Source organism: Quercus suber, unplaced genomic scaffold, assembly GCF_002906115.3.
Source record: "Quercus suber isolate HL8 unplaced genomic scaffold, Cork oak 2.0 scaffold_334, whole genome shotgun sequence".
NCBI lineage: Eukaryota > Viridiplantae > Streptophyta > Magnoliopsida > Fagales > Fagaceae > Quercus > Quercus suber.
Window position 1 is genome coordinate 770095 of NW_027069787.1, and position 14750 is coordinate 784844.

The 14750-nt window shown below is 36.7% G+C and overlaps 1 protein-coding gene across 1 annotated transcript; it reads left to right on the top strand.

The window, feature by feature from the left end:
- Positions 1-4023: 4023 nt before the first annotated feature.
- Positions 4024-6920, top strand: LOC112023003 (disease resistance protein RPP13). Its single transcript, XM_024055622.2, has 2 exons — positions 4024-5802; positions 6861-6920. The coding sequence occupies exons 1-2, from the start codon at positions 4024-4026 to the stop codon at positions 6918-6920; spliced, it is 1839 nt and encodes a 612-aa protein (XP_023911390.2).
- Positions 6921-14750: the final 7830 nt, after the last annotated feature.

A 14750-nucleotide genomic window follows, 5' to 3' on the forward strand; every position in this document is an offset into this window, starting at 1 on the left:
TATTGTACTCAGGCTGCCAAACGTTCGAAATTTGCTTGATATTCTCGCACTGTGCTAGTTTGGCGTAATTTGGCTAAAGCTTCATCAAATTCTTCATAATCCGATGGCCCGAAAAGGACACACAAAGCATGTGGCAATTCCTCCCATGAAACATTCGTCCTTGTTTTCTCAAACCACTAGTACCATTGAAGAGCATCGTCCAACAAATGGAAGGAAGTGAGAGTTATCTTCTCACCAGGGACGGAGCTACGTCGGACTTGGGGGGCAATGGCGGCCCCCCCCCCCCAACTTTTTTAAAAATTCCATTTTCATATATATATATATATATATATATGAGAACTGAGTGAGATCTCTTTTAAATGATCTGATATTATTTGATCAAGGTTTGAAACAAGAATCAATGGTGGATCTGAACAGACCTTGTCATTGACACTACCGCTAATGCTGGGTTTAAATATGTCTTCATCTTCTGCTTCATAGTTCAAGCCGTAACATTAGCAAGAATAGAGAGTGAGGGAGAGGGGGGAAAACTCAGATTTTTATAAAGAAGAGATAAGTGTCAATAGAAAATATCAGCAAAGGACAGAGATAAGATTCACTGAGATTTCAAGAAAGAGAAATATAGAGAGAGAGAAGATTATATTATAATAAAAAATTTAAATAAAATGTTGGTCATAGACTCACGGGTACAATGAGAAAAATGGAACAGGTGAAACAAGAAAGATTAAAAATATAAAATAAAGTTGGATTTTTGTTTTAATGTTTTAGAAATCAAATGTGTGGCTATCGTTAGAGAAGTTAATGGGCAGGCAGGCTAATGGGAAAGAGAAAAATTAAAATGAATGGTCTCTACTTTGTTTGACTTAATATTAATATTGTTGTAATTTTATTTTTTTTAGCACAAGTGCTAGTAAAATTTATTAAACATCATAGGTTGAAAACTATCTCTAAAAAAATGTTTGTTGTGGTATGTAAGATATGTTTATTTGGCTTTTTGTTTAGGACTAACCTAATTTTTGTGAGGCATGTTGTGGATTCAAGTGTATAGTTGGATGTATCCGTAGCATTATTCATAAGCTAATATTGATGATTTATTGTTGCTAACCTCTAACGTTAATGTCATAATTTATAAAAATCTTAAAATTAAAATTTGAAAAATCACCAAAATTAGTATTAGTTTATTGCAAATCTCAAATTGCATCTACAAATATAATATTACGATGCCAATGAATGTGATGAAATTTTATGAGCTTTACATTAAGCTTCGCCCCCCTTAGGTTTGTACCCTGGTTCCATCCCTGCTTCTCACTATTCTACATCCATTGATAACGGAAGAATTTTTCTATCTTGTAGATCCATCCTGTTAGGTCTTCTCCATTGAATTAAGGAAAATCCACCTAAGAAAATAGAGTTTGTATTCCCCCAATAGTGCCTCCATTAGTCCCTTCTGATCTGTGATTACGGCTAGCAAAGTTTTCTCTGTTATTGCAATTCCGGCTAGTTGAGCCTTCTTCGTGGTGGCTGTTGTGAGCAGTTGAATTTCTTTGGCTATCCATCCCTTCAATTCTTCGTCCCATCTGAGCTATCGCGTTGGCGAGGGCCTCTACGCTCTCCTTGATATCAGTAAACTCCTTAGCGAACTCTTCTCCTTGGACTTCAATTTGTCTCTGGATAGAATGGTCACTAACCTCCAAGGCTGCTATCCTATCGTTATTAGTTGTTGAACGAGTAGGTGGTGGGTTGTTCGTCATTTGGGCTCTGATACCAAATGATTTGTCCCAGTTGGTTTAATGGAATTGTAGTCTATTTGAGACGAGTAATCTCCAAGAATGAGTAAAAGGAAAGGAAATTTTGGTTTGATTCTCTGTTGCCTCTTATTCATCATGATTCAACTTAAATACATACCAAATAACCACAACTGATAACAATGACAACTATTCTACTTTAGCCGAAACTTTGGCTAAACTAGATAATAACTATAACACCTATCCTAGATAAAGATAATAATCTAATAACAAATGATAATAACAAAAGATAACAGCAACCTAATCTCCCAGTTACAAGCAACTGAAGGAGTCCTTTATTAAACTAAACTCTCGGAGGCAGAGGCAATCTGCTTAGCAAATCCACTGTTACTACTTAGCAGGTGAATGTAATCCAGACACGAGGCTTTGGGACACAACATCAACCCAAAAAAGCTACCCACATCTCCTAAGAGGGGAAAAAATCTGCATTTGATGATTCAAAATCATAAACTATCAAATGCATACTATAATAAAAATTAAATGAAAATAGTGTCCAAAAAGAAAACTCTAAATTTTGTATTGCCTTTTCCAACACTACCCATTGTAAAGGGTAAAAGCCTCTTTCTACCCTTGCACTCTTTGCAAAAGTCTCTTTCTAAATTTGCTTTCAAAGATTTAAATATGGCTCAGTTAATGTACCTAAATACTAAAACGGAACATTCAGCGAAAAAAAAATACTAAAACGGAACATGGCGTTCAAACCCCAAAAGTTTGCTGTATAAAGAGAGAGAGTGTGAAGAATGAATTCTTGTTTTGTTTTTTTTTTTTTTTTTTTTTTTTTTTTTTTTTTTTTTTGGGTCTAAAGAAATATAAAGTGAAAATTTATAAGGGACGTTGTTAAATTAATAACTACCCAACGGAATGATGCAACTGTACACGAATAATAGGAAAATAGTACTGAAACAGTTTGCCAAACTAAAAGTTATATATTTTTGTGTTTTTAATTGCATATGTGTCATTAACTTATGTAGCCATATGGCACAACGAGGAACAATCAACAAAAAGCCAAACATTTCTCTTTTATATTATATATAGATATAGATATAGATTAATAATGAAATATTCTAAATTTTTATAAGAATATATTTCAATAGTTTAACTATGGTTAGTAAAAAATAACTGATAAATTTAGATTAAAAATGAAAAATTTATCAAGTATCAAAATACTTGCAATGACAATATCTCTCCATACTCTATTAAAAAATAAAAAATAAAAAAGCAAAACTTAATATTTTAAAATACTTATTAATTAAAAATTTAAAACAATAAGTTTTAATTATGAAAAGTCTGTTTGGATACTGCTTATTGCTGAAAACTAAAAATATTGTAGTAAAATAATTTTTAAATATATAAATAATGACGTATGATCCATTTTTAATGAAAATTTTGAAAAAAAAGTTTATGAATTTCGTAAATAATGTATGAAACCCACTAAAAGACACAAACGAGCGACACAAGCATTAAGACGCTATCCAAACGCCACCAAAATAAAATAATTTTGATACGTACCCTGCCACTAGTAAAGTTGGGTAAATCAAGATGTTAACGGTAGAAAATGTTTTTATCGAGGTAGTGTAATTACCCAAAAGAAAGAAAAAGAGATGCGCGGGACTGGAGAGTTGACACAGTTGAGATAGCAAAAGATGTAGCGAAATTCCCATACACCACTCCCACCTAACCATCTGAACCAAATAGTTTCATATAAAAAATAAAAAACTGAACCAAATAGTTTGATTAGAAAAGGAAAAGCAAACGGAGGAGGAGGAGGAGGAGAAAGAACAAGCTGTAGCGGCAGGCTGCTATGGAGGCTGAACAAGATCCAAATTAGAAGAGGTTTCAGAAGGAAAAATGAAATATTTGGAGCACAGATAGGCATTGAGTCGCTAACCCGTTTTTCGCATCTTCTTCTTCTTTTTATTCTGTGTTCTGTGCTGGTCCAAAATGCCCAGGATGTCCCGAAGTGGCCGAAACAGACCGGTACAACCGAGTACGAATCACGGCTGTTTCTGTACCTGTCTGGGCTCCGGTGCGGTGCGAAATTGACTTTATTCATCAGAAAAAACTCTTTGCGTTTTAGGCATCATTTTGTGGTTAGACTCTCTAAAATAGAGAGGATTTTGTATTTGCCGATGCTGTTGAGCTCGGTAGTTTCATTCAGGGTTGCTGGTTTTCTTCTTTTTCGGGTTTTAGTTTTCCACCCAAATTAGATTACATTCTTATGGCTTCCCTAGAAGGGGGATCGTGGCTTGGTGCATATCTTGGTGAGCTTACTGCCAATCTTGGTGAGCTTACTGCCATATTGAATGAAAGATGCGGATTGCAACTCGGAGGTCGGCTGAGATCGCTAGAAATCAAATTGAGTCGCATGTTTGATGTATTGTACCTTATAGATTCCATGAAAAGACCAAACGAAGCATTGCTTGATTGGGCAACAGAAGCAAAGGAAGTTGTTTGCTCCATAGAGGTTTTGATGGACGATCTCATGAGCAAAAGAGCTAGGAGGATCGGGGCAAATTTATTGAACAGACCTGCCTTGTATTTCACTGATATATTTCTTGAATTCCAGTTTAAACCCAAGGTAAACTTCTACGTGTTACGTATCGAAGATCTGGCAAGAAAATTACCTTTCATTGATGACTATAATAATATAGCGTCCAACTCCATGGCTCAAAGAGGCAATCAATATTCTGAGGAAACTGTTGTCATCGGCTTTGAGGAGCATGTAAATGAAATAACGGAAAGGTTGCTCTCACTTAATGAACCACGTCGCTGCGTCATTTTTATTGTGGGAATGGAAGGCTCCGGTAAGACATTCCTTGCAAAATCAATCTATGACAATAATGCTGCCCATTTTCATACTTATGCTTGGGTTTCTATATCTCAAGAGCGTAGTGCTGAAGATATTCTGCAAGACATAATGGAAAATGTAATAGGATCTGATCATCAAGAACTAAAAGGGAAGCAGAACCTTAAAGAAGAACTAAAGCAACTGCTTCAGAATTTCTTGAGAGAAAAGAGGTACCTCATAGTTCTGGATAAAATCCCCATGTCCGGAGTCTGGGATGATCTCAAAGACGCATTCCCAGATCAATCAAATGGGAGCAGAATCATGATCACTACTCGGGACATGGATTTGCCTCTGGATGCTGACTCAGGAATCTTTCATTACAAAATGCAATTGCTAAGTACTGATGAGAGTTGGACATTATTTAAAAATACTTTGAGGATGGACATCACCCAAGAACTGGAAGAAGTCGGAAGAAAAATTGTGATTTGCTGTAGTGGTTTGCCACTGACAATCAAAAAAATGGGGGAACTGCTGTCAGATAAAGAAGCAAGCGAAGAGGAATGGACAAGGGTGCTAAACGAGCTCAAAGGAGGCCCAGGACCTTGGTCAGAAATATCAAACAAGGTCCTTTGGGAATCTACCCTAGAATTGACAAGATGTCTACAATATTTCCTCTTATTCCCTGAAGAATTTGAGATCCCTGCAAGAAGATTAATCAGATTGTGGGTTGCTGAGGGGTATTTGCTTAGACCACAAAGGGATGACCAAATTTCTGAAAATAAGGCTGAGAGTTCTCTGATGGAGCTGATCGATTTGAACTTTGTTCAAGTAACAAAGAAGAAGCAGAATGGTAAAGTCAGAAGTTGTCGTCTTCCTGTTGCATTAAGGAGACTCTTGTCATTTGAAAGACAAGTCAACACAGCTTCCAAATCATCGTCAGGGCTCAAGAAGAAAGTTTGGGTTGTTGATCATTACAACAGCACAGAACCCAGCGAAACCAGCAATCATATTCATGGTGACAACACCGACAAAGCTACCCTGCAGGCCTCTTATGAAAAATCCCTATCTTTTTTGTCCTTTGATGCTCGAGAAGGAAGCCAGCCTGGGGAAGAGATAGGAAACTTTCTTGATCGGTGCATTTCCTGCAGATGCTTCCTATGGCTGCGGGTGCTTGATCTTGAACGTGTTTTCAGACCTCAATTGCCAAAGGTACTGAGCAAGCTGGCTTCGATGAGGTACCTTGGGTTGAGATGGACTTACCTAGAGTCACTTCCATCATCCATAAGCAACTTTCTGGAACTCCAAACACTAGATGTGAAGCACACTTACATCACTTCTCTCCCTCAATCTATTTGGAAGATGCAACAATTGCGGCACTTGTATTTGAGCGAGNTTTTTTTTTTTTTTTTTTTTTTTTTTTTTTGGTCTAAAGAAATATAAAGTGAAAATTTATAAGGGACGTTGTTAAATAATAACTACCCAACGGAATGATGCAACTGTACACGAATAATAGGAAAATAGTACTGAAACAGTTTGCCAAACTAAAAGTTATAATTTTTGTGTTTTTAATTGCATATGTGTCATTAACTTATGTAGCCATATGGCACAACGAGGAACAATCAACAAAAGCCAAACATTTCTCTTTTATATTATATATAGATATAGATATAGATTAATAATGAAATATTCTAAATTTTTATAAGAATATATTTCAATAGTTAACTATGGTTAGTAAAAAATAACTGATAAATTTAGATTAAAAATGAAAAATTTATCAAGTATCAAAATACTTGCAATGACAATATCTCTCCATACTCTATTAAAAATAAAAAATAAAAAAGCAAAACTTAATATTTTAAATACTTATTAATTAAAAATTTAAAACAATAAGTTTTAATTATGAAAAGTCTGTTTGGATACTGCTTATTGCTGAAAACTAAAAATATTGTAGTAAAATAATTTTTAATATATAAATAATGACGTATGATCCATTTTTAATGAAAATTTTGAAAAAAAAGTTTATGAATTTCGTAAATAATGTATGAAACCACTAAAAGACACAAACGAGTTTTTTTTTTTTTTTTTTGATAAGTTACAAGCTAGTCATTGCTCTTATTAATCAATTACTGAGTTAGTGTTCCATTTCTTTTGTTGTGAAGGAATCAATGCTGCGATTCATTACATATCAAAATGGTTGGAAATTGGTCACTGCATCTTAAATCCAGCGACTTCTTTCTGCCTTTTATTCAAGTTTCTTGTGTTTCCAGTGGATGACAAACTTCTGCAAAATAAATGTCAGTTATTCTAACTGCTTTGAGGGCAGCTGAGATAGTAAGGCCAATGCTAATAGAAGGAATGGGAAGTTCAGAAACATTGTGGAAGATGTCAAGCTCAATCCAAGGACACTCTCAGATGTTAGCTCTTCCTTTCATGTGATGATTTATTTCAGGGGTATCACCAGTTGTAGGATGGGCTGCAGCTATATCATTCCTTCACCCTCGTGTTTTTTTTTTCCCTGTTCTTATTGTTATTTGTTGCTTCTCTTGTTGTTGTTGGAGAGTGGAGATGGTGATGGGGGAGGTTTATTTATTTTTATTTTTAAATGTGATTGTTGTGATGTATTCTAAAACCAGTGCTTGTTTCAGAACTTTTTTTTTCTTTCCTGAAAATTCTGCTTGTTAGAAATTTTGGACGGGGCCTAATGAATGAGTAAACTCACAATGGAGTTGGTCCAATCCATAACCAAGACTAATCTGATATTTTTCTTGGTTTCCTAAAGGTAATCAGCCATGAAAAAATCTATAAATAAAGGTAGTATAACCATTGTGTGTGCGTATGTGTGAGAAATAGAAGAAAAACATTCTCCATCTCTTACGTTCAGTTCTACTATCTGAAAAGTATTTTCTAGGCTGTAGATTAGATTATTGTTTTTCTCTAGAGTCATCATCTACTTGTGGGCGCTACTCAAACTCACAGCTCTCCCTTTACTGTGTAGCTCTGGCTTTCCTGGGTCTCCCTAAAGCTCTCTTTGGTATTCAATTCAACTTTGTCTCCAATCCTAGGTCTCTCCATCTTCCTTCACTTCATCTCATTCTCTGTTTAGGAGTCCTAATCTATCAATTTGTAGTGTTCTTCTCAAAGCAGTACATATGTTTGTGCTGCTTTTGCCTAAAAGAGTTTTGTAGGCTGTCGCAAAAGATTGTGTTAGCTGAGCATTTTTTTTTTTCAAGTCTGTTGGATTAGTGGTTGTGTGTAAAAGATCGTAAGGAGTAAGAGGTTCAAAATGAAAGGGAAGCAACATGCTAAACGAGGTTGATGACATCTGTTGTTGAAGGCAAGGAATAATTTTCTGCTTGCTGTTTCAATTTCCTCTTTCATGATATTAATGTTAACAAATGCGCAGTGGTTTATAACCTATTTTAGAAACATTTTATAAAAAAAATGATTAAATAATTAATTTGTTGACTGTTTTTTTATATTTTTCATAAAAATTATATTAAAACTTTCTTAATATGTTTTATTAATAATTATCTTAAAAACACCAATTAACATGACCCTTAAATAAATGTCTTTGAAATTGCCATGAGTTTTTACTAGACCAACGACAATATCAAACCTAAGAACCTTGGTTAGGACGTTTACCCCCAATGTTTTTTATTTTAATGGAACTACAAAGCTCTGTTTGTTTTTCTCAACAACATAAAATAAAATCGTAAAAATTAAAATTAAGAAAATAAAAATTAGTAAAATTATTTTTTTATATATAAAAAAGCCCTGTTTGTAATTGTATGCAATGAGGATCTATAAGGTGTCTTTAGCACAGTTATTAAATGTTTTTTTTAGAAGGTAGTTATTAAAAGATTTAAATCCCTATTGATGCGGCCAGTTGGTTCAATTGTTTAATTGGACAACTTATGTAATTGAAATGGTGAAATTCAATGGTGTTTTTCGCAAGCTATACAGCCCTAAAGATTGTTATCTCCCAATAAATTTTGTAATTTTGAATAAAACTATCTCTATATGTCCATTACCATTACATTACTATTTTCTACTTCTCTACTATTTAAAATAAAACAATTTTTTGCTAGAGTTAAAACCTAAAAGGAATAATTTAAAAAAATAAATAAATAAAAAACTACATATTAGTATATTAGAGCATCCGCAGTGGGCTTTCCATATGCCAAGTCTTAGATATATTTGGCATACAAGCTCAACAAATGCTCAGCAATTGGGAGGCCATATGGGAAAAGCTTTTTTTTTTTTTTTTTTGAGATTTAGCTACAGTACCATCTCAAATGTCAGATGGTACTGTAGCTGAATGGTATAAAAAAAATAATTTTTTAATGCTCTTTTTACCCGGCAATTTTCTCTCTCAGCTCTCATTTTTCCTCTTTCTTTTCTCTCTCTGCCCTTCTCTGTTTCTCATCGCTTCTCTCTCTCGCCATTGTTAAGCTTCTCTCTCAAAGCTCATGCCGAATCACCAAGCTAGATCGGAGCTCACGCCGGATCAAATTTCTAGATCGGCGTGGTGGCGAGGCTGGTGGCGCGGCTACGATGGGCGTGGTGGCTAGAGGTCAACGCGGTGGAGATCGGCTTGGAGACCGATGTGGAGATCGGCATAGAGACCGGTGTTTGGTGAGTTTGGTGGTGTTGACATGGTGGCCGGTTTCTAGGTTTGGTGGTCGGCGTTTGGTTGGTTGGGTTGCTTTCATATTTTGGTGGGTTTTATTTTGTTTTTTTTATATTGGGTTTTTGGTTCCGGTTTCCGGCATTTGGGTCGGATTTGGGTGGCGCTGGGTGGTTGGATTTAGGTCCGGTGGTTGTGATTTTTTCCGATGGGTTGGGGGATTTGTTCCGATGGTGGGTTTCGGTGTTTGTTGGGTTTGTGTGTGTGTGTGTGTGGTTTTTTTTTTTTTTTTTTTTCTGTTGTGACCGATGGCTTAAGGAAGAGGTGGGTATGTGCTTGATATGGATGGTGTTTGAATTTTATCTCTGCTCTTTCTTTCTTTGTGAATATGGCTGAATTGGCAGTGAAGAGAAGAAAAAAAATCAAGGATTTTTTCAGTTGCAGGCGTGTATTGGTGGGTGGTTGTTCTGGGTTTGGGTTGGTGGTGGGTGGATGAGAGAGGGAAAAACAAAGAGACGGAGAACAGAGATGAAGAGAGAAGAGAGAGATTTTTTATATTATTTTATTGTGTAATTTATATTATTTTAATAAGTAGAATGAAAAAATGAAATATGGGATGTTGGGTGAATTGTAAAATGGTATGGTATAAGTGATAAAGTAGTTTTTTAGAATGGTAACAAATTACAATGTCATAGGTGATGTCCTTATACAACTATTTTTGTCAATGCAATTTTGCAAATCACATATCCCAACGTATCCCAACGCAGACTATAGAGTGCAAATGGCATGCTCATCTGTTCACTTTCAATCTAGAAATTAAGTATGTTTCATACGACATGTAATAAGTTTTTATTTAGCAAAGATTTGCTACAATTCTATGACATTCTTTTATTTATCTAGCACTGTTACTTGTGAAACCTCAATTTTCAATTATAATAAGTGGCTGATTTTTTAAACTTAATTTTAATTAATAATTTAGACATGCCTAGTATTTCAATTTACATATTTATGATTTGATTTCTCAAACTTATTTTATTTATTTGTACAGAAGCTATTTGTTCCATTTTATGTTATATTTAGTGTTTTTCTAATGAAAGAGTAAAGTGAGTTACGACTGCCTAACATAATTAACTTTATGTGAATAAAGTGACAATTTTTGAACCACAAGTAGGCAAAATAAATTTAAGTCTAGTCTTAAGTGGATAATATGTAATTATTACTATATCTTATCTTTCCCCTTAAATGTATTTTGAACCAATTTATAGCTTTTTTTTTTTTTAAATACAAGATAAAATTTCTACTATAGCCTAATTTAAGTGTATATGTGTGTGAAACTATCTCCTGGAACTTGAACCCTAGCCCTTGCCCCCCACACCCCACAAGCACTTATACTTGTGAAGTGGCCATCGCACAAAGGGTGTGCGGTGGTAAACCAATTTATAGCTAATGCTTGGGGTGTTAGTCACAAAGATTGATTTACTCTTATTTATGTCTAATAAATTTCCCTTTTCACCAAAAAGTTGTTGTTATTATTATTACTAGCTTTTAACCATGTATATATGCATAAATACACTTAAAGATATATAATAAGATGTATAATATAATTCCTATATATAATTTAAATACTATTGATAGTCATTTTTATATTTTGTTAACTCCTTAAAAAAATTTGTAAAGATATTATTAGATATAAAATGTAAATTTTCCATTTTTTTAAATTATTGTGAAGCACCTTTTTTTTTTTTTTTGCGATTCATTTATTTTAGGTTCTTTGGTTTTTGTACTTAATAATTCACTTGAATTAATACTTATGATGTGGTCCCACATTTAATTAAAAAATTAAGAAATAAAACTCTTTAAGAATAAATAATTTAGGACACATGGCGCAAAATTGAAACTCTAATTTGGAATTCTAATTTGAGTTTTACTCAACTTCACCTATTATTATATATAGATTATTATTATTATAATTAGAGATAAATAGTTGAGCATTTTTTTTTTAATTGTTATATATAATAAAGATAAATAGTTAAGCGTTTTTCTTCTTTTTTTTATTGTTATATATAATTCTTACTGTGGGGGGTAAAAATCCAAAACTACTTAGTGGGCCTGGGGCACCATGTTGAGGAGTATTGTATTTCCGAAAAGCAATAATTGGTTGGGGCCGAGTCCATCTGAAGACAGGAAGCCCAGAAGTGGAGGATACCTTCTGTCCGAGGAGGTTACCTTCTGTCCAAGGAGGTTACCTTCCGTACGAAGAGGTTACCAGTGGTCCGAAGAGGTCATACTCCTCGGATACAAATAGTCTTGATCAATCAAACGTGTGGAAGGTCCGAATGATCTTCCTAGCAACCCCAATGATAATGATAAGTTCTAGGTATGTCTGGAGATGATAAGGACAAAGAAATATCTAAAGGAAAAGCTGCTACCACCGTATTTAATGCACTGCAACAACTTTTCTGGCCGCATTTATGTGGAGAAGACCCCTGAACAGTGTAATCTCAGCTACCGCCACTCACAAAGAACTAAAGTAGGCATATGACATGACATATATTGAAGTAGATACATAGATGAAGAACAAGTGGACGGTAGAGATGATGGGGAAGGATGCTATATAAGGAAGAAGGACACCTGATAATAGGGGATCAGAAAAAAGACAATAGGGAAGAAAGAAAAGTTTTACTGTAGCTCTGAATGTTGTAATTACTGTTCATTCAATAAAACATCTCTTCGGACATTCACTCATGGAGTTTCTCAGGTGTTGTTTCATGTTATTTCAATCTTAAATAACTTAGCCAACCATTATTTAATTCATAACCAACCCAGCTTTTTCGCCCACTCTCTACAAATTCATTGTCCTGGGTTCGTTAGGCCTCTAACCCATGTTTTTTGGGCTTGAGCTACGAAAACTGACCCTACAATTGGCGCCGTCTGTGGGGAGAGCTTGTGCAGGGGTGAAAACAACAGTAGATGATGGCAGAACAAAGTCAACAAGAAGCAGAGTCTAGGGCATCTCAGCACATGGACCCTTTTCTCAACTTGGAGCGAAGACAAGACCGCGAGGGTAGTGTACACACCGTGCCCCCTGGCCAGAACCAATCACACGATGGGAGTCACATGTCCCATGCAAAGAAGAATCGAGATTTGCAACATGAGGTTGAAAAGCTAAAAAGAGAGTTGCGCCATGCAAAGCGGAAGCAGGTGCCTGTGTATTCTGACGGGGAATCTGATGACCAACAGGATTTTGCCTACCAACAGAGATCATGGACCCCAGTTAGTGAGACTTTTTCCTATGAGGTAGAGCGTCATCATAAGAGGCGACCTCAAAGCCCACCACATGGAGGTGTAGGGAACGATGCCATGAGTATGGCCTTGAATCAAATCTCTAGATCACCCTTTACGCGCAGGATCGAAGAGGCGAGACTTCCTCAACGTTTTAATCAACCTACGTTCACTATCTATAATGGCAAAACGGACCCCGTGGAGCATGTGAGTCACTTTAATCAGAGGATGGCAGTCCACTCTAGAGACAAAGTACTAATGTGCAAGGTTTTCCCCTCCAGTCTTGGACCAGTTGCGATGAGGTGGTTCGATGGACTGAACCCAAATTCCATCAACTCTTTCAAAGAGCTCACCCAAGCTTTTGGTTCACGTTTTGTCACCTGCCGAAGAGTGGCCCGACCTTTGTCTTTTTTGCTATCTTTGAGCATGCAGGAAGGAGAAACCCTGAAGGTGTATTCAGATAGATATTGGGAGATGTTTAACGACATGGAGGGCAATTTTGATGCAATGGCCCTAGAAACGTTTAAACTCGGTCTTCCTACTGATCATGGTTTAAGGACATCCTTCTCTGGCAAACCCGTTACTAGCATGCGTCAGCTAATGGATCGTATTGAGAAGTATAAGAGAGTTGAAGAAGATCAACAACAAGGAAAAGGCAAGGAAAAGTTTATCCCCCAAGAGATGAGGGATTTCAGGTCGGATCGATACAACAATAACAAACCGAGGAGAGATTTTCCTGCGCAGTCAAGATCAGCCAATCCCTAAGCAGTCAACACCATATTCAGAGATCCAGTCCATCAAGTTTTAGAAAAAGTCACGAACGAGCCGTTCTTCAAGTGACCGAATAAGATGGTAGGGAATCCTGATAGGCGTAATCGCAATCTCTACTGCCAATACCACCAGGATCATGGACAGACGACCGAGGATTGCAGAAGCTTGTGGGATCATTTGGACCAGCTGGTCGGTGAAGGGAAATTGAGGCATCTCTTGCATCACACCAGTGGCAGAGGAGGCCAGATGAGCTCAAAGTCCCGGAGGGATGATCCTTTAAAACCCCCTCTGGGAACTATCAATGTTATCTTTGTAGCCCTAGGAAGAACAAGATCCTGGCCATCCAAGGTCATGTCAGTAGATCGGTTACCTGCAGGGGACTCTGGCCAGGATCCGAAGAGGTGCAAACTGGACAATCAACCAGTTTTAGGGTTCTCGGACGCTGACAAGGTAGGAACTGTCCAACCTCATGATGATGCGTTGGTCATCACCCTCAGAATTGGAGGGTATGATGTGAAGCGGGTGATGGTTGACCAAGGTAGTGCTGCAGAAATAATGTATCCTAATCTCTACAGGGGGCTGAACCTCAAACTTAGTGACTTAACACCATATAGTTCTCCATTGATCAGTTTCGAAGGAAGAGTCGTTACCCCGAAGGGCCAAATACGATTACTCGTACAGACTGGCTCAAAGGTGGTGGAGGTGGATTTCATAGTTGTTGACGTTTTTTCACCCTATACGGCAATTGTAGCCAGACCTTGGCTTCATACGTTAGTGGCGGTGTCCTCCACCTTGCATCAGAAAATTAAATACCCATCCGAAGGCCAGGTTTGCGAAATTCGGGGGGATCAATCCATGGCTAGACAATGTTTGGTGGCTGCCATTCAGCATGAGCCCAAAGCCGAGTCATCAGCCAAAGCCGAAAGGGGCTTATAGCAACCAAAGCATCAGTTATCGCCCACCGAAGATCCAGACAATGGCGCACGGTGCGAAGATTTGACAAAAGTCATCATTGGAGACAATCCAAAAAAATTCTTTCAAGTCGGATCCCAGTTACCTTTGCAGGAAAAAGAGGAGTTAGTACAATTTCTTAAGAAAAACCTCGACATATTCGCTTGGAACGCTTATGAAGCCCCTGGGGTTAATCCGGAATTTATATGCCACCATTTGAAAGTAAATCCCATGATCATCCCCAAGAAGCAGCCTCCTCGGTGCCCATCTAAGGAACACGCTGAGGCGGTCAGAGAAGAAGTAGCAAAGCTCAAACAAGTTGAAGCTATTAAAGAGGTTTTTTACCCAGAGTGGTTGGCAAATACTGTGGTGGTGAAGAAGAAAAGCGGGAAATGGCGAGTATGTGTGGACTTCACTAACTTGAATAAGGCATGCCCTAAAGATCCATTTCCTATGCCAAAAATCGATCAGCTAGTAGATGCCGTTGTGGGACGCCTTTGGATGAGTTTCTCGGATACATTTCAGG